This window comes from Auxenochlorella protothecoides (assembly GCF_000733215.1).
Source record: "Auxenochlorella protothecoides strain 0710 unplaced genomic scaffold scaffold18, whole genome shotgun sequence".
In the NCBI taxonomy this organism is placed as follows: Eukaryota; Viridiplantae; Chlorophyta; class Trebouxiophyceae; order Chlorellales; family Chlorellaceae; genus Auxenochlorella; species Auxenochlorella protothecoides.
Window position 1 is genome coordinate 429434 of NW_011934213.1, and position 20400 is coordinate 449833.

The following is a 20400-nucleotide window of genomic DNA, read 5'->3' on the forward strand; positions in this document are numbered from 1 at the left end:
GAGGGGCTGGAGGTGGGGAGGGCAGCTGGAGTGGGCTGGAGTGGGATGAATGGCAGTCGGGTGGTTCCTGAATCATCCCCTCACGCCAAGCGCTCCCCACCCATCGCACAGGCGGCGGCCATCCCGCTGCCCATGGTCAAGTCGCTGCTGGGCCCCTACCTGGTCTTCCTCTGCTCCACCGTGAATGGGTATGAAGGCACGGGCCGCTCTCTGTCCCTCAAGCTCATCCACCAGCTGCGACAACAGGTAGGGCATGGCAAAGGGGGGGGTTGGGGGGGTTGATCTGTGCAGGGTTGTGCACAGCGCCAGGCATGGTCTCTTGCTGGGTGACAACAGCTTGCAGAAACCTGCCAGCACACTGCCCGGGACGGGTGCCATCCCATGCCGCGGGGCGTCTCACCCATTGCCCCCTCTTCCCACCCCAGGGCGCCAAGGTGGAGGGCAAGGCGCCCTCGGCCGAGGACGGCAGCGGGGGCCGCACCTTCCGCGAGGTCATCCTGCGCGACCCAATCCGCTACGCCTCGGGCGACGAGGTGGAGAAGTGGCTGAACGGCCTGCTGTGCCTGGACGCCGCCGAGCACATCCCCAAGCCGCCAGGTGATGGCGGGAAGGCAGTGCCTGGTGATGGGCCGGCAGGCCTGGGGGGTGGGTGTGTCGTGCACCCCTCAAACCTGCTTCTCTGTGCCGCACCCTTGCTCTTCCCACCCCTTGCCCTGCATGCCTGCATCCCGTTCCAGCACCACCCAGGTTGATGTCCACTTCCTGGTCCCTCCCCTCCATCCCACCCCTCATACCCTCCCTTTCCCCCTGCGCCCCGCCCTGCCGCGCCCCCCCAGCCCGCCTGCCCCACCCCGACGACTGCCAGCTGTACTACGTGGAGCGCGACACGCTCTTCTCCTTCCACGCCGCCTCGGAGACCTTCCTGCAGCGCATGATGTCGCTCTACGTGGCCTCCCACTACAAGAACTCGCCCAACGACCTGCTGCTCATGGCCGACGCCCCTGCCCACCACCTCTTCGTCCTGCTGGGCCCCGTGGCCCCCGACGCGCGCGCCCTGCCCGACGTCCTCGCCGTGGTCCAGGTGGCGCTGGAGGGCGCCATCTCGGCGCGCAGCGCGCGCGCCTCGCTGGCCGCCGGGCAGCTGCCACAGGGCGACCTCATCCCCTGGACGGTGGGCCAGCAGTTCCAGGACGCCGACTTCCCCGCGCTGTCGGGCGCGCGCGTGGTGCGCATCGCCACGCACCCCGAGGTGGTGCGAGCGGGCTACGGCTCGCGCGCCATGGACCTCCTGCGCCAGTACTACGAGGGCGGCCTGGCCGAGCTGGCCAGCGACGACGAGGGGGGGGCCGGCGGGGGTGCCGGCGGCGGGGCCGCCTCAAGCAGGGCGGCGGCGGGCGACCGGGCCGCGCAAGGTAGGGGTTGGGGGCCGTGGGCGGGGGCGAGGCGGGTGGGAGCCGGTGCCTGCGCTGGGTGTGGAGGTTTGAAGAGCTGGGCCCCAGGAAGGTGGGGGACGGATGCCATGGGCCCGGGGCCGGAGGTGCAGGGCGCTCCTGGATCTCGTGTTTCACCCACACAACCCCGTGCTCTGTCCTCCCTCCATGCCCTTCAACCACCCCCTCCATGCCCTCAACAACCTCGCCCCCCCCACATCATCACCAACCAGCAGCCGGGTCGCTGCTGGAGGAAAAGCTGGCGCCGCGCGCCAGCCTGCCCCCGCTGCTGGTCGCTTTGCAGGACCGGCCCGCCGAGTCGCTGCACTACCTGGGAGTTTCCTGCGGCGTGACGCAGGAGCTGTTCAGCTTCTGGCGCCGCGCGGGCTACCGCCCCGTCTACATCCGGCAGACGCCCAGCGACGCGACCGGCGAGCACACGGTGATCATGCTGCGCACGCTGCGCTCGCAGGACCTCGCCTCCGACGCCTGGCTGGACCCCTTCGTGGCCGACTTCCGGTCGCGCTTCGCGGCCCTGCTCCCCGCCGCCTTCCGCGCCTTCCCCCCCGCCCTGGCGCTGTCCGTGCTGGACCCGCGCCTGGCCTGGAGCGAGGCCGAGGTCCAGGCCGGGGTCCAGGGGGGGCTGGCCCTGGCCAAGCTGGACGGGGGGGAGCTGTCGCCCCACGACCTCAAGCGCCTGCAGGCCTACTCGGCCAACCTGGTGGACCACCACCTGATCCTGGACCTGGTGCCGCCGCTGGCGGGGGCATACTTTGCAGGGCGACTCCCCGCCACGCTGTCCTACACCCAGGCCGCCATCCTGCTCAGCCTGGGCCTGCAGCGCCTTGACATTGCTCAAGTAGAGGAGGCGCTGGGCCTGCCAGCCTCCCAGACCCTGGCGCTGTTCAACAAGGCGCTGCGACGCCTGCACGCCCACCTTCGCGCCGCGAAGGAAGCCGCCGTGGAGAGGTGCGTGGAGGGTGTTTTTGGGCGGGGGAGCTGTGTGGAGAACTGGGCGGATGGAGTCTGTGGGGTAGACAGGGCGTGCTGGAAGGCACGGCGTTGTGGGTCGGTAGGGGGTTGCTTTGGCTGGGGGTCTTCCCCCTCGCTGTTTTTGGGCCTTCTGCATTCAACCCTGCCTGGGGGACCCTGCCGCTCGGAGGAATCGACCCTTCCAAAAGACCCCCACATCAATACGCCGCATCGTCCACCCACTCATTCCCTCCAAACCCATTTCGAGCAGGACGCTGCCGGCGCCCAAGCCGCTGGCCCTGCTGCCGCACGCCCAGGACCTGGATGCTGAGCTGGACGAGGCGGCGGCTGCCGTGCGCGCCAGCAGTGCGCCCACCTTCCGGCCCGAGGACGTGGAGGAGTACGCCATCCGCTTTGGGGATGCGGACTTGGAGGAGGCCGTGGGCGCCGGCGTGCGGCCAGGGCTGGTGAGCGTGAAGGTCGACGGCGAGAAGGTGGGTGAAGGGAGCCTTGGGTGGAAAGGGCAGCGTAGATCAAGGTGGTGCCAGGTGCTCGTCCCTACCTAGGTGCATGGCAAGGCGCCTGACAAGACCCCCCCTCCCCCCCCATGCACAAACAAAACCAGACACCCAAGAAGAAGCGGGAGGGAGGCAAGACACCCTCCAGCCGGTCCGGCATCAAGTCGGGGGGGAAGCGGAATGGGACCCCTGGCGGACCCAAGTCGCACAAGAAGCAAAAGACGCCAGCCTGATGGGCCAGGTGCACCTTCCCTTGCCCACGCGTACGAGAACTAGGCTGCCTGCCAGACCACTGCATCAGCTTACAGTTTGGAGTCCTGGTGCTTCTGCCTGCCAGCACTGGCCTCCGTCGTGTGTGTGCCATGAGTGTGCAGTGAGGCCGCAGCAGACGGCACCAGCAGGGGCAGGTGTGATTCAGGTCAGCAATTGGGCCAAGAGCCCACACCGGAGAATAACCCCACTCAGGCAGCCACAGTTCTACGCCTCCAGCTCCGCCATGAACTGGGCGTCGGTGCGCCGGTGGCCGCAGATGTTGCACTGTGCGACGGACGCGCTGTCCGGGCTCAGCGGGCACAGCGTGCCGCCACACTCCTCCTGCGGGCACACGAACTTGAGCAGGTACATCTGGACGTACGCCTCGTCCGCCCCGCCGCACCGCTCCGGATCCGGCTCCTGCCCCGCCTCCAGCGCGCCTTCAACCTGTTGGGCGGGGGGCAGTGCTGCGTGAGGTTATGTTAGACCATGTGCAGGGCGGCATGTCGGGGCGAGTGGGCGCACGCCCTGTCGGCCAGACAGGGGAACCGCATGCCGCCGCTCACCTTGCAGCGCGGGCATGCACAGGAGAAGCCGTACACCTCCCTGCAGCGGGATTGCCGCTCGTCGTACTCCCACCACAGGGGAAAGTAGCTCTGCGTCAGCTCCTCGCCTGAGGGGGAATGGAGGGCTGTGGACTCGGACGCTCTCCCACCCATTGCCCAATAGGCGCCACTTGCCAAGGACCCCCCACCTCCCAAACCACCTGACCCACCAGCTGGGATGGCATGCAGGGCCCGGAACGTGATGCCCGTGTTTGACCCCAGGTCGCCATCTGCCCGGGCCTCGTCAAAGGCATCCTGGCGGGCGAGGTTGGGCAGGCACTCGTGGTTGAGGCGGGAGCCAGTTGCGCAGAGCGCAGACCCCCTGATGGGCCCGTCCGCGACCCCGGGTTCCAGCGCGATGCCGTAGGCGTTGGAACCGTCGCGCTCCAGCACCGCTCTGACCTCCTCCAGGGTCAAGCCCGCGCCGTCCCCGGGCAGCCTGGCCCGCAGGGCGGCGGCGGCGTCCTCTGGCTGGGGGCAGCCCGGCGAGAGGGAGGTCAGGGCCTGCAGCCGGGCGGTGGACCCCGTGTCCCCGGCGGCTGCGGCGGCCTTCAAGGTCGCGACGCGCAGGAGGAGCAGCAGCGCCGACGCCTCCTCCTCGCCCAGACCCTCGAACCGGGTCTCCGCTTCCGCTGCAGCGACGGCGGGGTTGTGGCTGCCGGGATCTCGAGCCGCCGCTTGGGCGCAGGCCGAGGAGCAGAAGCTGGCCCAGGAACTGGAGGATGCCCCTGTGGTTGTGAACAGATGGATGTGTCCATCTGCACGTCATGGGGCAGGTGAACCCCACCACATCCAGTCATGCAAGGAGGTGCGCACCGTCGGAAGGCAACCGCCTCAGGCAGTGGAGGCAGACCTCGTATCTCAGGGAGAATTGTGGGTACAGGACGAGGGGGTAGTCGGTTAGTACTGCCTCCCCAGCAGCAATGTCGCGGGTCGCCACCAGCCCGAGGCCACGGCCTGGGACAGGCTTCTCCTCATAGCACTGCATATCCCATATACAACAAGACTGATTCCTTTGATCCGCCTCCGTCCCAGCATCAATCCAGATGAAGGTGTGGACTGGATGGCAAGGCGGAGCAGGTCCACGCCCGCGCCCTGGAGGAGGCACGTGATGTTTCCGGAAGTGGGTTGTCTGGGGAAGACTCTGGAAACCTGGTGTGGGACAAAACTTGAGAGCGCAGCAGACCCGATACATACATATAAAAACTTACTAATCGCAGAATCACAGCAACTGCATTTGAGGAGCTGCATCGACGATGTCTGACATCCTGAACGATCACGACATGGACGGTGTGTATAGTACTGTGGGATGGCCTTGATGCTAGTGCGGATGCGGACCTACCGATGAGCAATCGGTGTGATGTTATGATGCGGGTGATCTGCCATGCGGTGTGCAGGCGACCTGGCGTTGGAGGACGAGTTTGCTGAGGCCGTGGACGAAGTCGGAAAGGAGATTGATGTCTCGGTGGGTGCTTTCCGCTGAGTTGGGGGGGTGTACTTGTGGCTTATGCCTGTCCATTATGGGCATCAGCCAGCATCGCCCATGTACCTCGGTATCCGCAGAAGGACGGCGGTGTGCGCAAGATCATCAAGAAGGTTGGGGCCGGCTACGAGGTCCCAGAGAAGGGCGACAAAGTCACAGGTCTGTTTGGCTTAGGGTGATGAGGAAGATTACTTCCAGAAGGTTCCCACCTTTTGCAGCGATGATTCTTGTGTTACTAAATGGTCTGAAGTAAGTCTCTGGCTCTTGTGTATGGTAAAGGGCTCATCTCTGGCACACTGATAAGCGACATCTTCATCTGATAACCCTTTGCAGTGCACTACACTGGGACTCTGGAAGACGGCACAAAGTTTGACTCTTCTCGGGACAGGGACGACCCCTTCACCTTCACCCTTGGCCAAGGTGCGGGGGTGCTGGGTGAAGATTCTGTTCGAGCCCCTTTCGGACTGTCGAAGTCGCGACAACTAGCCACTTGCAGGCTGCCAGTTGCTCCATGCACTTCACACTTGGCGAGCCGGTACATTTTGCAGGCCAGGTCATCAAGGGATGGGATCTGTCCGTGGCAACCATGAAGAAAGGGGAGGTAAGCATGCAACGTCTCAGAGAGTGTGTGGTCCTGATGGGCCTGATAGGGTTTCTCATGAATTCAGGAAGGGCAACAATCCAGCACCTGCTGCCTGTTGCCCAAAGCCGACGCCCCCATCCTTCCCCCTCCGTACAAACAGTCGGCCACCGTGATCATCCGCGGGGATTATGGCTACGGAGCAGCCGGCAGCCCCCCCAAGATCCCGGCGAATGCTACCCTCCACTTTGATATCGAGCTGCTGAGCTGGCGGAGTGACAAGGACCTCACCGGTGCGTTGGGTGGCAGGGAAGCCTGTATCGTGATAGAGCCAGGCTGCACAGGCTTCCTTTCAATGGGTGAAGATGGATCAACATATGATAGGAGGTGACATGCATAGGTTTTATCATTCCAGAAGGGCAGTAATCTGTTTTTCAGCAATCCTCGCTGCTCAACCCCTCCCCTACACCAATCATCCACCTCCTGCAGGTGACGGCGGGGTGATCAAGACCATCCTGGCCGAGGGCAAGGGCTGGGCCAACCCCGGGAAGGATGACGTCATCACGCTGGAGCTCAAGGCCACGTCTCTGGAGGGCACCGACACGGTGTACACCTCCCCCGAGGGCGGCTACCAAGTGACCCTGGCGTCCGGGGGCGCGGACGCTCCCTTCTTCTGCCGCGCCCTGGAAGTGGCACTGCCCGAGATGAAGAAGGGGGAGCGAGCCACACTGGTGGTGAAGCCGCAGTACGGCCCGGTGCAGGGCCCTGGGGCGGGCGAGGCGCTGGAGATCGAGGTCACCCTGGTGGACTGGCAGAAGGTGGAGCGGCTGCCGGGGGGCGTGGTGAAGCGGACCCTGGTGTCCACCGACGAGTGGCAGACGCCCAACGAAGGTGGGGCGCTGCGGTGGGCGTTGCAGGGAGGTTGACGGGTGTGTCTCGTGCAAGATGGTAGGGGTTGGGCCGGTGAAGGAGTGGTGCTTGAGTGGGTGAAGCAAAGGGCGATACACGACAGCCGCAGCCTCGCAAGCTCCGCCACTGATTTCCTACATCCCTCTGCACCAGGCGCGACTGTGACCCTGGCCTACACGGCGCGCCTGGCCGTCGATGGCACGGTTTTTGACGAGCGGACCACTGAGAGCCCGCTTGTCGTCGAGACGGACGCAGGTGAGGGCATGTGGCTCTTTTGTCCTTGGTGTGGTGATGTGTAGGACCAGGGGCCACATCAGCGCATAGCACTACGCCGCTGTGGATCATAACCGTCAAGCTCATGGGCACTGATCACCCCCTCCGCTCATCTGACAGATGCCCTGCCAGAGGGGCTGGAGGCCGCGGTCATGAAGATGAAGAAGGGCGAGAAGTGCGTTGTGATGGTGCCGGCGGCGCTGGCGTATGGATCAGAGGTGAGCTCCTCCTGCTGGAGGTTGCAGAGAGGTCGGCTGGGGCCGCATCTCTGCAATGCAGTACCTTTGGTATGACCAGGAGTATGCTGGCGGGCAGTGCAAATGACTTTCACAACCATTGCCTCACCCCAACAGGGCTCCGACCAGCCGATGGCGAGGGTCCCCGCCGACGTCGATGTGGAGTATGAAGTCACGCTGGTGGACCACAAGCAGGTGGGCTGAAACTGTATTCGAGCATTATTGCAGGGTCAGAAAGTGTGGTCTGGGTGACTGGCAATTGCCACCATCATGTCATTGGTGGCACGGATTGTGTGAGTGCGCGCATGGGGTTGCAGCGGGTCAAACAGCCCCCCTCATTGCCAACCCCTGCCGTCAGATACTTGCTGCACAACCCCTACTGGGATGCCTGCATGGTCCTTCCTCTGTTTCTCCGGGCTCCAGATACCCTTGCCAAATCTTCTCTCCACTGGTAAAACCCCTTCCACACAGGCCAAGGGCTCCTGGGAGATGTCCACGCCCGAGAAGATTGCGGCGGCCATCGCCCGCAAGGAGAAGGGGAATGCGTACTTCAAGGCCGGGAGGGTGGGACGTGCGGTGCGCCAATGGAACCAGGCCGAGGAGATCATCAAGTGAGGGGGAGGAGGAGGCGAGGGATGGGTCAGGTTGGTATGGGGCCCAGGTACTTTGGGTGAAGATGATTTTTTCCTCAGTGACATGGGACAGGCCAATCATGAATTCTTGTCAGCTCAGCACACCCGCAGCAATGACAATTGGGTCCCTCCCAAACCTACACTGTTACCCCAGCCTTCACCTTTCCCCTCCCATCCAACCCTGCTCAGGTATGACGACGCCTTCAGCGCCGAGGAGAAGGAGGAGTCGCGCGCCGTGAAGAAGTCGGTGCAGCTGAATCTGGCTGCCGCGCACTTGAAGGAGGGGTCCTGGACGGAAGCGCGCAAGGCCGCCACCTCGGTCCTGGACCACGACAGCTTCAACCTGAAGGGCCTGTTCCGCAGGGCGCAGGCCTACCTCGGCACCTTTGACTTTGTGGAGGCGGAGCAGGACATCAAGAAGGGCCTGGGAGTGGTGAGCGGTCGGATCTTGAGATGGAAAGGGTGTGTGTGATGCATTTGGCATCCTTGCGGGCGCCTAGGATGCCTGCTCTCAGCCATTCACGGTTGACCACATCATAGCTGCTGGTTGACTGCTCAGCAGACTACTGACACGACTGTGCCTCATCAACACATTCAATCTGCTAGCCTCGTCCAAACCACCCCGCCCGCTGCCTCACAGGACCCAAACAACGCAGACTTCAATGCGCTGCACCGCAAGTGGAAGGTGGCTCAGGCGGCTGCCGGCAAAGCGGAGGCCAAGCTCTACAGCAAGATGTTCGCCCCGCGGCCCTCAGCCGCCCGCCCGCAGGCCGCAGAGGCAGCGCCGGCTGCTGAGGTGGCGCCAGCTTCAGAGCCCATTGCCGCTGTCTGAGCGATTTAGGCGAGCTGCTCGTGCTGCCACCCTTTTGGGGGAACCGCTGCTGCAGTGGACAGCAAGCAACAAGGAATTCACTCGATATAGATAACAGCATGACCGCCGCACTCATGGACGCCAGAGGCGTGCATGCACTCGGTCGTATGTGATCGTTCATTTTCTATCGTGAGTTGCGAAACAGAATTACAAACTTTGATGACACACATGGGTAGACAGGCCAGCAGGGGCAATTTGTCCAAGTGAAGCAGGGACTGCTGCAGGAGGGCTGGCGAGGGCAACCAGAGTCCTGTGAGAGGCAAGACCCCATTCCTCCCTCCTCGAGCGCAAGGCGGCCAGGCTGCGCATCAGGGTGCGTGCCTGCGTGGGCGTGGCCAGGGCCTCAGGCCTGGAAGATCCTGGGGTCCATGAGCTTGACATGGCGGACCACAGGCTCAAAGTCCATGTGTGCAAGGACATCACGCGCTATGTCCACGCCAGGCGCGACCTCCACCAGCTCCAGGCGACCCTCGCCCACTGCAGGAGGGTGGGAGGAGGAGGAGAGGGAGGAGGAGCTCGATGGGCATAGGAGGGGCAGGAGGCTCATGGCTGTTTGCTGTTGGGCAATGTGAAGGCATTCTCGTGCTTGGTTTCCAGTTGAACTCCCTTCGCGTTACCCCCCCCCAATATCGGCATAAGCCTGAGACATACACACCTAGGGGCCTAAAGACGGCACGCTCGGTGACATACAGCACGGGTCGTCCCTGGGAGAGCGCCGCCGCAAACGTCTTTTCCACGACAGCCTTGATGAATTTCCTGGTCCTGCCCTCCTGCAGGATCACCAGCTTGCCGCCCTGGATGCTCACCTGGCAAGGGGTTGGGTTTGGTTGGAGGGGTTGCAGTACATAGGGTGTTTATTTCCAAACCGGATCATGCAGCAGGGATACAGTTGCATACCCCGCCTGCTCCTCAGGTACTCGTTCCACCCACTCCCAACAGAGAACCCGCACCCACCTTGAGCCCGCCGGAGGTGAAGGTCCCCACAAACACGCACTTCTTGCTGGACTGGGAGATGTCAATGAAGCCGCCGCAGCCCGGCGCCCGCGTCCCAAAGTTATGCACGTTGACGTTCCCCGCCCCATCCACCTCTGCCATGCCCAGCACACACACGTCCACGCCACCCCCCGAGTAGAAGTCGATCATGGAGGCGGTGGGGACCAGGGCCTCGCAGTTGTACCCCGACCCGAAACGCAGGCCCCCCGCCGGGATCCCGCCAAACACGCCCGCCTCGGTGGTCAGCGTGGCCGTGGCACCGGCAGGGTTGTCGCGCCCATGGCTGGCCTTCAGCACGGCCACGCCCTGCGGTGGGGGTGGAGGTGCAGCATGGAGGTGCGAGGAGGAGGAAGGAGAGAATGGAAGGGGGGGAGGGGGCGGAGGGAGCCCAGATTCAGAGGGGGGTCCAGACCTCTTTGAGATGGGCTGAGGGGACCGCTCCTAAAGGGAGAGTCGTGCCTACGTTCACAGATAGTGCACCAACGCCCCGCATCCAACACACATGCATCACACCGCTGAATGTGCCCTCCACCCCTCACCTCGGGAATGCCGACGCCTAGATTGACCAGGCAGTGCAGGGTGTCTATTTCCAGGAAGGCTCGGTGCGCGATGATCTTGCGCTCGTTCATGGGCAGGCGGGCAATGGCATGCAGGGGCGCCCGAACCTCGCCGCTGTTGCAATGGGGAATGAGGGAGCAGGGCCGTGGCCAGCTCGGCAAGGGCCGCAGGAACAAACACGGTGTTCACAGCCAGCGCAGGCGCCTGATCTCATTCGTCCCTGATGGCAGGTCCTCCGCCCCAGAAAAAGTCCAACTGAGACTCATAAACTTGCCCCGCCCACCTGAGCGCTCCGTCGTAGGCCCCTGGCGCGTAGGACTGGGGGTGGTCGGCAGCCTCTGCCACCACGATCTGCGTGCAGCAAGGCGCTTGTCTGTGAGGTTTCGAACCGGGAATGGTGCCAGCACTGGGCCTGAAACTCCATCCTGTCGCACAAGCGCAACCCTCCGCCGGCTCTCCTGGCAGGAGCCCCATCCAGGTCAACCCCTCCCCCACTCTTTCTCCCAACCCCACCCCCCGGGCCCTCACCAGGTCCACCAGTGAGGCATGCAGGTGGACTGCGCGGGAGGGAAGGCTGTGCCGGTCCACCACCCGCTCGACCTGCACGATCACCAAGCCGCCGCTGTTGCGCGCCGCCATGGCCTGGTGCAGCTGGTCCAGGTACAGCACCTCGCGCTCGAAGGACACGTTGCCCGCCAGGTCGGCGGTGGTGCCACGCAGCAGGGCGACGTCGATGCGCCGCGGCGGCTGGGCGGAGCGACGTGGGTTTTATTTGTCACGGGCCAAGGCACGGGAGATGCACTGCGTGTTGACAGGTGGGAGGCGCAGGGGCCCCAGGCGACCCAGCGCCTGCCCTCATGGGGACTGCTGCCCCATGGCCAGTAAGACAAAACGTACCAACAACACTTCACACCCCTTGACCCTTCAATACCCACCTTGTAGTGGAGGTACTCTTCGCCGTTCAGGGTCATCAGGGACACCACGTCCTCTGTCGTCCGGCTGTTGCGCTTGCCACCCTGGGCGAGCACCAGGAGAATCGAGGGTGAAAGAGCGTTGCAGTTGGAAATCGGCACATCATCAGTATAGGACCTTCCCCTACACAAGCAGTCTTCTCCTGAAGAAGAGTGGCAAAAGGCCCAAAATCACATAAGAAGGTGCTCCCCCATCAGAACACCCTACACACACACCTTCTCCCGAGGATCCACAAAGGTGCCGAGGCCTGTCTTGGTGATGGGGCCGATCCTCTTGGCAGCTATGTCGCGCATCATGTGACTCACTGGCAGACACGGAGGAGGGATGGAATTTGGGGCATGGAGGGCCGCCAGGGCATGGTGATTGTCTCCAAAGATGGACATAATGTCATGCAGCATGGGGCAGTCTGTGTGGCCACAGCCATTTCACTGCGACCCCTGTGTCCCTCGTCTTTTCATGTGCCCCCAGTAGCCCGGACTCACACACTCCCAGGGGCAGGTTGTGTGCCCGGATCTTGTTCTCCAGGACCATCCTTCCAAGCTTGGGACAAGAGCCGATCCAGCCATACGTGACGGCCTCCACCAAGCCTTCAGTGGCCAGGACATCCAGCCCGGCGCCCTTGCTGTTTCCCACTGATGCGAGGAAGATGATGCTGAGGTTGCGAGGGGTGCTTGTGGAGTCGTAGCGTTGGCGCAGTGCCTTGAAGAGACTGTCTGGAGGACCGCTGCCCACAAAGCCAGCAACCTGCAATTGAGGCGGCGGGGTGGGAAGAGATCTCAGTCGTACAACATGTTGCTCTCATGCTCAGACATATTTGGGCCCTTCCTCTTACTCATGAGTAGTGTAATGTACAGATTAAAACCCGATCTCTCGTTTTGGAGCGCTCCCTTTCACACTGTGCCGGAATGTCTTTCCGGCTGTCGGAACAAGCCAACCGCGCTTCTCGACAACCCCAAGATCGCCCGTAAGTGGATCCCCATCGAGCTCGCGACAACACTCCCCCTGACATTCGACACCACATAGAAATAGTACTCACAGTAACAATGCTGCCGTCCTTGATGCGCGCTACCGCCTCGTCGGCGGTGACAACCTTGTTGGGGGCCTCATGCAGCTCGTCCGCCCGACACCCCTGCCGCTGCAGGGGTGTGGAGCAATCGGATCTGGGGCTCCCCTCCAAGGCATCGGACAGGTGCCTGATGCGCCTCATTGTCCTGTCATCTGCCATGCTTGGCAGGCTGGAGGTGTATTCTATCGGAGTTCGCTATGCAGAAAGACAATACCAGTGGACGAAGATCGGCGCATTCACAGCATGCCGCTTGCTCGTAATCGCTTGAAGGGCAGCAGGTTGTATTGCAATGCCCACAGATCTCCAAACCTTGCGTCGGCGGCCATGCAGATCATCGGAATGGAGGGTAGGTCCCCTGGGGCGCAAAAAACCGTAGTCACCTCCCCGCGTCCCCGTCAGCAGTTCGGCCTGAGTGGAAGAGCTTCTCTAGAAACTGATCACACCCCAATACCTCACATTATGTTGACGTAAACCCTTCTTGCTGGTACTAGTTCCATACTCTGACACTTCTGATTCTGGTCCTCAGCAGCCATACATTGCAAGGTTGAGAGGCAGAGGCTGGGTGCACGTGCAAACACATTCTCCCCATCCAGCTGCCGCATTTCGCATGGATCCCTCACCCCATCAGACATCATCCAGGTCATCCAGGGTGGCTGCTGCGGCGTGGAGCTGGGCCTTGCTGAGCTTGATGGGGCGTCTGGGTGGCAGAGGCCCACATCCCCCCGCCTGGGCCGCAGTGGAACTGGCCGCCTCCAGCCTAGCTTCGGCGGCAAATATCTCCTGCACCGCCGCCCGGATTTCCTCCGGCGCCCGTCGCTGCGCCTCCCCGAACGTTTCACCCAGCTTGCTCTGGATCTCCTGCAGGTTTGTTGTGACAAGTGGGCTGGGATGTGTTGGCGGTGTCCCTGCTCGAGGGTTCTGTAGGCGGCACCCAGAAAACTGAGTATTTGCATCAGCACATGAAAACCCAGACTCCTGCCCAGGGTGCAAGACCACAGGCTCCCCTGACAGCGACCAAGTCACCGCCACATGCAATGACCCCTCCTCGTGCCGCCTGGCACACACCGCAACACACCGCAACACACCGCACCTTGAGCCGGGCCTGCTTCTCGCGCTCCTCCTTCTCCTTCCTCTCGGCCTGCAGCTTGGACACCTGCCAGATGTCCTCCAGGTTCTCCACCACCGGCACGTCCGGGTGTGCCTGGGTGCAGGGTGGGGCAGGGGGGTGGGAGGGGCGCTGAGTGCAGGTTGCCCTGGTCGTTGCCAGGAGAGCTTGGGTGCGCTTGTCTTCCACACACCCTGTACAAGCCTTGAGCCGGCCCCCATCACCATAGTGGGCTGCAGAGGGGATGGCCTCCCTCCCATCCACTCCCAAAGTCTGCACCCCAATCCTTACCCCCACCCACCCACCCAACCACACCCACACCTTGATGTACTCGTCCTCTGGCGTGCGCTGCACCGCGGCCTCCCCATCGCTGTCCCAGCCCGCGGCGTCGCCGTCCAGGAGGTATGCTGCCCGAGCGATCTCCTCCCACCGGGTCGTCAGGTCCTGGACCGGCCGCGCCGCGCTTTCCAGACCCTGGCCAGCGCAGTCCTGGGCCTGCGCCCCTGGGCCGGCTCGGGACTCCTCCACCTCAGCATCTTCCCCGGCCACCACGCAGCGTACGGAGAACGGCGCGCCGGGCAGGGGCACCCCCCCGCTGGCCAGGTGCAGGCGGTACAGGCCTGGAGAGGTCAGGCAGTACTCGCAGTCGTACCGCCCCGCCGCCTCGTCCCACGCCACGCGCACCGCCGGTGGGGCCGGGCCGGGTCCGGTGAGCTCCGTCTCCAGCGGCACGCCCGTCGCGGGGGCACCGGCTCCGCACCGGTTGCCGTGCGCGTCGTGGAGCAGGACGCTGAAGCGCGCCGGGCGGCCTGTGACCGCGCGCCCCCGGCCCTCGCCGGTCGCGGCGCTGCGGCGCGGGCAGGGCGGCCCCGAATCGACGCGCAGCGGGTAGGGCGAGGCGGCCACGTGCTCCTGGCCGGCGGTGACGTGCAGTTCGTACACCCCAGCCACGGTGGCGACGTAGGCCACTGCGTAGGAGCCGTCGCCCAGGTCCCGCACGCTGCCCGTCACGACGGCGTGGGGGGAGTAGAGTGCCGCCGAGAAGTCGTCGCCGCCCTCCAGCCGTCGGTTGCCGTCCTCGTCGCGGGCCTGCATGGAGGGGGAGGGGTGGACGGTACTCGATCCCGGAGGCTGCCGTCGGGGTTGGTGCATGGACATGCGGGCATGCACCTCCACGGTCAACCCCTCTTCCTGCCCTCTGGGGGGGAGCACGAACGCAACAACCCACGGGAATCGCGCCATGGCGCCGGCGTCAACCCCACTGGCCCTCATTGAACCCTCCTGCAACTCCTGCCCACTGCCCCGCACCGCACCTGGATGACAAAGGACGCCTCGACCCCGGCTGTGGCGTGTGTGACCCCGGCCCCCGCCACACGGCACCGGGAGGGGGCGGCAGCGGATTGGACCCAGGCGTCCGCCTCCCACTCCCCCTTGAACCTGGTGCCATCCGCGAACTTGCACACGCCCCGGCCATGCCTGGCATCCCGCAGCCACTCCCCTGGCATTGGGGTGGGGGGGCAGGGGTGAAAATGAGATCGTCGGTCAGATCTCAAACTATGACATCCTGGAAAACAAAAGTTCAGCCTCACTCAAGACCACCGGCCCCTCCTCCACTCACCCTGGAACTTGTCGCCGTTGGCATAGATGCAGATGCCCTTGCCGGAGCGCTGGCCGTCCTCCCAGTCGCCCTCATACTTGGACCCGTCTGCATACACGCACCGCCCCTTGCCATGCTGCTTGCCCGCCTTGAACATGCCTGTCAGGTGTGGGTGGGGAAGGGGCCACATATGCACTCTGGAACAGTCGAGACTGTCAGGCCTTTATGGCAACACCCTGCTATCCTTGCAGGCGCTTCCCAGTGGAATAATGACCGACAACTGCTAGGTCACAAGTATACCACCCCAGGGCACCCCACGGCCCCGTAGTGAAGCCCAACGACATGCCTGACATAGTGCCAGACACAAATATCCCTCGACACTCCACACCTCCGGCTCACCGATGTACTTATCCCCAGCCTCGTTGGTGCAAATGCCAGCTCCATCCTGCCTATCCTCCACCCAGTGCCCGTTGTACTTGTAGGCGCCATGGCTGTAGCTGCCCTTCCCATGCCGGAGCCCGGCGCGCCATTCGCCGTCGTACTTTCCACCATCGGCATAGAGGCACTCGCCCTCGCCGCACTGCTCCCCCGCCTCCCACTCGCCCATGTACTTGAAGGCGCCGTGCTGCAGAGGTGCAGGAGGAAAGGGAGTGCTTACTTGACGCGATGCAGCAAGACTGCAATACATGGAAGATCTTGAGAGGTTGAGCCTCAACAGTAAGGTCATGTGCCTGTCAGAAGGCCTTCAGGGTCCAAAATTAGGCATCATTCCTACACAGTCTCTCATTCCAACGCCCAGCATATATGTTGCCCTTGCCACGCGCATCCCCCCCCCCCCCCCCCTCCTCCAAGGGCTCACTTTGTACAGTACGCCTGATCCATGCTGCAGCTCGTTCTTCCAGCCCCCAGCATACTCCCATGAGCCGTCGCGAGCCGCCAGCTTCCCCTTCACTCGCTCCCCCGCCTGCCACTCGCCCTCAAAGGTGCTGCCATCCTCAAACACCATCACTCCCCGCCCTGTGTGTGGGGTTGGGAGATGGGTGGTGGTGTTGCTGCTTCTTTGGCCTCCTAGAATCTTGCAGGTCCAGGGGCGCAGGCCGGAGCAGACGACCACCATAGAGCACCCCACCCTGATGCAAAAGCAGGCTGCCAGCGTCCCCAGCCCCACCATGCATCTTGTCGGCCGCCCACTCCCCCTCGTAGCGAGCGCCTCCCTTGAAGATGTGGGCGCCCCAGCCCTCGCGCAGGTCCTCCCTCCACTCGCCCTCGTACACAGCCCCATCCACGTAGGTGCAGGTGCCACTCCTGTGCAGGGTGCAGAGCATTCGTCACGTACCAAGGATGCATCACAGTACTCAGGAAGGTTGTGTGTGCCGGTGCAAAGGCCACATGCATGGCGAGGAGACCAGGGAGATCTTGGACTCCAAGACACACCACTCTGACAATGCGCATGCACCATCCAACCCCCCCAATCCTACCCTTGCGCTTTGTCGTCCACCCAGTCGCCCTCGTAGGTGATGCCAGAGGCCAGGACGAGCCTGCCACGCCCGTCCCGCTTGTCGTACCGCCAGTGGCCGACATATCTATCCCCGGAGCTGCAGGTGTGGTCGCCCTTCCCGTGCCGCAGGGGGCCCAACATCTCGCCCTAGGGTGTGAAGTTTTGTGGCAGTGTGCACATTGCGATGAGGCCGGGGTTGGATGCACATGGCCACCCCACAAGAGCTACCCAGTGGTGCCAGGCCTTACCCAGCAGAGCACTACACCGTGTCACCTTGTAGGTATCTCCATTCACATAGGACACAGAGGTTTCTCGCACTTCAAAGTCCTGGGGACTCTGGAATCCAGCAGCAATAGCTTCCCTGTGAGGTAACAAAGAAGGGGAGTAAATATCGGCGCTCCAAGAACGAGTAACGCAGAAGCACCAGGGAGTTCCCTCCAGGTGGATATTGGGTCTGGGTGGTGCATATATACATGCATGCGTCACTCCAGCATCTGAGGGTGCATGCTTCCCACATGCCAGCAAACACTGCTGAGATCCGGTCAAACCCGGCTGCATTTGACTTACGACATGTCAGGGTTGGGTTCAGGGGTCACCGCCACACCCATTTCGCTCATGTAGACCTGCAGGCGCAGCTTCTCGACCTCCTTGGCCAGATCCAGGGGGGCCGACGCGTCGTCGGTGATGTCCTTGAAGGACACCATGTCGGCCTCGCCCGGGGGTGATGGCAGTCAAAGCAGCACCCCCTGGTAAGAAGCGCAGGATGGAGACTCTTTGGATGCAGTGCAGGTCTTGAATCAAAATACTCGTCGTGCTGCCGAGCGGAAGGGGCGATCTGTGCGTCCCCACGCGTGGAGAGCTGGTGCAAGCTTGGTGTCGTGCAAGTCGTGGCGCGCTCTTTCCGATTGAGATCTTGTCGCCTCTGGTGAGGGCAGTCCAGGACCAATCAAGTGGGGTAATAGTGTCATACACCAACAAAGACAATTGTACAGAAGAAGATCGAGTACCAAGCCTGTCTGCAAGATTACCGATTGCCTGAACCGCCATGCTGGTGCGGCTGCGGCTAACAACGTCCCCACCCACCCTCTCAATACGCCACACTCCAGGCCCGCTGCAGCGGCGGCAGTGCAGCGTGCAGCTCCGTCCCCAGCGCCTGCCAGTCCGGCTTGCCGTCAGGGCCATGCAGGAGGTCCGCCTGCTCGACGTCAACCTCGTCGCGGCTCATGGTCTGCGTGCTGGGCGCGCCCGCCGGGTAGCTGATCCAGCCCAGTGGCGCGGCGCTGGTCGCCGAGGTGGCGGTGGAGCCGGCATCGTCGGTGACGCCCTGCTTAGCCCTCAGCGCCGTCTCCTTGGCCACCTCCACCACGGTGGACAGCACTAGCGGGTTGCGTTTGACCCTGGACTTGAAGAACTTGGGCGGGTGCGCCGTCATCTTGTTCACAAGCTCCTCCCGTTCCCTGATCGCCTCGTTGGAGCCTGGTGGTTGGTGGGGGGGGGGGGGAGAGGGGACTGGGATGATCTTCAGGCTCAGCCTGCCACGGACGAGGGTGCAGGCAGATATTCTGCCCCAACCCCTCGATCCCGCCCTCAATTGCGATGAGGCGCAATGCTCCCCACCCCAGCCCTCACCCTCTGCGCCTGCAAAGGAATTAGGGAGGACGTCCAGGATGTGCATGCCGGGTCCGTCCACGCCTCGCACCGCCAGCTCTCGCAGTTCCCTGGAGAAAGGGAGTGGCGGGATTTTAGGCACTGAACTGTCGTGGGAAAGGGGCTCGCCCAGCACAGGGCAGGCAGACCCGCAGGCAGCATATGGACTAGGCCATGCACAAGCTGGAGCTGGACAAACGCCTCCCACAGCACTTTGACACCACGCCACCCCTCCCAACGCACTGGTGGCTGGCGCAGTAGAAACACAGAAAGTGCACTGCGTATGGGTTGGGGGAGGGTGTTCATAGGTGCGGCATGCCACGAGCTCGTGGGTTCCTTCTCTTGCGCTCCTGGCAGCTGCTGTGTGTGTGGCGGCATGCAAGATGTCTCCACCAACACATTCCCTTTTGTCTCACCTAGGAAGTCGTCGATGCCCGGAGGCAGGCCAAAGGTCGAAGGCAACTTGTATCGTCTGCAGTGCAGTGGAGTTGGCATCAGGCTGTGCAGTCCAGGGTCTGCAAACTGAACATAGTGCTCCGCATGAGCGACAGGGATGAGCAGCAGGGATGAGCTCTCGGAAAGCTCCGCGCCGTCAACAGCAAGGAATGGGCCTAGGCTGTTGGCTGACCCACTTGCACCCCTACTTCTGTTCCAACAAGCACACATCGCACCGTCGCATTTTCTCTCGCGCGTGGCAGCTGTAGAACGCCCCAAAGTTGAACAGCACGTTCCCACAGAAGGAGAAGATCTGGCCAATGCCGCAGCTGAACACGCACGACATGAGGCAGTACATCCTGTGGTCGGTGAGGAGGGATTTGCGGGATGCTCAGGGAGCAGGGATGCCTCAGTCTCGGGCGCTCAGTCCGGTCCGGGAGCAGCCCACAGGCCTGCATCATCAGAAACACACACACAGATGTTTTTGAAGATTATCCCCCGCACCAGCCCCCAGAAACGGAATACACACACCAGCAGAGGGCTTTGATGTCGGACTTGTAGCTCTTGTGCCCGATGTTCTGGTAGGGGAAGACGTACTCACGGCCCAGGTTGGCGGCATACACCGCCCGCGCCCACCGCGTCTGGCGCAGGCCTGTCCAGTAGCACTCCTCGCAGGTCCTGTGGCATGGGTCGGGCAAGGACTCTCGCAGGGCCAGGGCATGGGCTTGCAGGCGCGGCGCTGGGGTGTGGGCGCGCAGTCGAGCTGCACATGGCCCCCGACTCTTGGGGATCTCTGAGGTCTGACAGAACCGTGTGGCTGAAGCCATGCATGCAGGGCTTGGGTGCTGGCATGGAGAGTTGCGGGGCCTCAAATACTGCACCCCCCTAACCTCACCTTCCCATGCACGCCCCCCGCCAGGCCAGCGGATTCCACTTGAAGGAGTCCCAGCAAGGTATGTGGACGGAAGACTTGGCCGTTTTATTCTTCCAGAACCTGAAAAGGGGCCGACCGGGAGCTGGTGAGGACACAGGGCAGGGAACCGCCAGGGCACCCACGCCAAACCCTCATTCCTCCATCCCGGCTAGGCTAAGGTACAGGATCGTACCCAGGATCCCCACGCACCACATCTCGAGCAGGCCGTTGGTCCATCGCCCCTCGTTTACAACTTCGCTGTACAGCTCGTAGATTTCAGACAGGGGTAGAGGCCGATGGTCGCGGAAGTCGCTGTGTCGCGTGGGAGCCTGCGCCATTATGGTGTCCGTCCGAGACCAGCTCGTGCAGACGCTGCCGCACGCCCATCGCTCGATGGCTTTGGTAACTGCCGCCATGCTGCGATGAGAGTGGTCCGCGCAGCCTCAGTTGAGCGCTCTCGCGGGATGCCGAAAATATGGTAATGAGTGTGCTGATTTGAAGGCCCTGCGCGCACCAACGAGACAGGCAGATCGCCCTGCCTCTGAGGCCGGAGAAATGCACTCACTCAAGTCTGCGTGCTGACCAGGATGAGCCTGCGACACCTCCGCGAGTTTGGCCCACCGATGGCGAATGCGATTCTGTACGCGAGGGACAGATCATTCTACCATTTTGGCGGGAATTGTTCATTTTGGGCCCCTGCTCGACACCCACCGACATGGGTATCGCCAGCGGCACGCTGTCCTGGACAGAGTCGCATCCTGACGAATGCTTCGCAAACCCAAGAGCTCGAACGTGTGCTTTCTGTATGCAGGTCATGCTGATCCGGCGATTGCCACCCTGAAGTGATCGAGAGGG

The 20400-nt window shown here is 63.0% G+C and overlaps 6 protein-coding genes across 6 annotated transcripts in view; 2 read left to right on the top strand and 4 right to left on the bottom strand.

Annotated features, from left to right (window-relative positions):
* Positions 1–3153, top strand: part of F751_1804 (N-acetyltransferase 10) — a gene marked incomplete at both ends in the record, with an annotated part of 6484 nt that extends 3331 nt beyond the window's left edge. The window contains 6 exons of the mRNA XM_011399511.1: positions 112–246; positions 426–614; positions 866–1412; positions 1664–2399; positions 2674–2896; positions 3028–3153. Coding sequence (XP_011397813.1) covers positions 112–246; positions 426–614; positions 866–1412; positions 1664–2399; positions 2674–2896; positions 3028–3153 — 1956 coding nt within the window. The remainder of the gene's footprint in view (positions 1–111; positions 247–425; positions 615–865; positions 1413–1663; positions 2400–2673; positions 2897–3027) is intronic.
* A 244-nt stretch (positions 3154–3397) lies between these two features.
* F751_1805 (Histone-lysine N-methyltransferase ASHR2) lies at positions 3398–4765 on the bottom strand (the record flags this gene model as incomplete). The annotated part of the gene is made up of 4 exons (XM_011399512.1): positions 3398–3619; positions 3739–3845; positions 3948–4505; positions 4594–4765. 4 exons carry the CDS (start codon positions 4763–4765, stop codon positions 3398–3400), a joined length of 1059 nt encoding a protein of 352 aa, XP_011397814.1.
* A 396-nt stretch (positions 4766–5161) lies between these two features.
* F751_1806 (Peptidyl-prolyl cis-trans isomerase FKBP62) lies at positions 5162–8722 on the top strand (the record flags this gene model as incomplete). The annotated part of the gene is made up of 12 exons (XM_011399513.1): positions 5162–5242; positions 5341–5419; positions 5594–5680; positions 5809–5861; positions 6004–6133; positions 6330–6731; positions 6903–7004; positions 7143–7240; positions 7376–7453; positions 7730–7869; positions 8080–8323; positions 8531–8722. The coding sequence occupies 12 exons, from the start codon at positions 5162–5164 to the stop codon at positions 8720–8722; spliced, it is 1686 nt and encodes a 561-aa protein (XP_011397815.1).
* A 382-nt stretch (positions 8723–9104) lies between these two features.
* Positions 9105–12509, bottom strand: F751_1807 (Acetate CoA-transferase YdiF; the record flags this gene model as incomplete). Its single annotated transcript, XM_011399514.1, has 10 exons — positions 9105–9238; positions 9417–9567; positions 9716–10060; positions 10294–10426; positions 10596–10663; positions 10841–11059; positions 11248–11328; positions 11500–11588; positions 11767–12028; positions 12321–12509. The coding sequence occupies 10 exons, from the start codon at positions 12507–12509 to the stop codon at positions 9105–9107; spliced, it is 1671 nt and encodes a 556-aa protein (XP_011397816.1).
* A 465-nt stretch (positions 12510–12974) lies between these two features.
* F751_1808 (Radial spoke head 10-like protein B) lies at positions 12975–17254 on the bottom strand (the record flags this gene model as incomplete). The annotated part of the gene is made up of 11 exons (XM_011399515.1): positions 12975–13208; positions 13441–13551; positions 13777–14544; positions 14769–14953; positions 15074–15211; positions 15452–15677; positions 15912–16069; positions 16221–16357; positions 16531–16697; positions 16824–16911; positions 17118–17254. 11 exons carry the CDS (start codon positions 17252–17254, stop codon positions 12975–12977), a joined length of 2349 nt encoding a protein of 782 aa, XP_011397817.1.
* Positions 17255–17637: 383 nt separating this feature from the next.
* Positions 17638–19961, bottom strand: F751_1809 (hypothetical protein; the record flags this gene model as incomplete). Its single annotated transcript, XM_011399516.1, has 8 exons — positions 17638–18026; positions 18180–18268; positions 18441–18474; positions 18614–18669; positions 18869–18991; positions 19164–19310; positions 19528–19626; positions 19756–19961. 8 exons carry the CDS (start codon positions 19959–19961, stop codon positions 17638–17640), a joined length of 1143 nt encoding a protein of 380 aa, XP_011397818.1.
* Between the last annotated feature and the right edge of the window lie 439 nt (positions 19962–20400).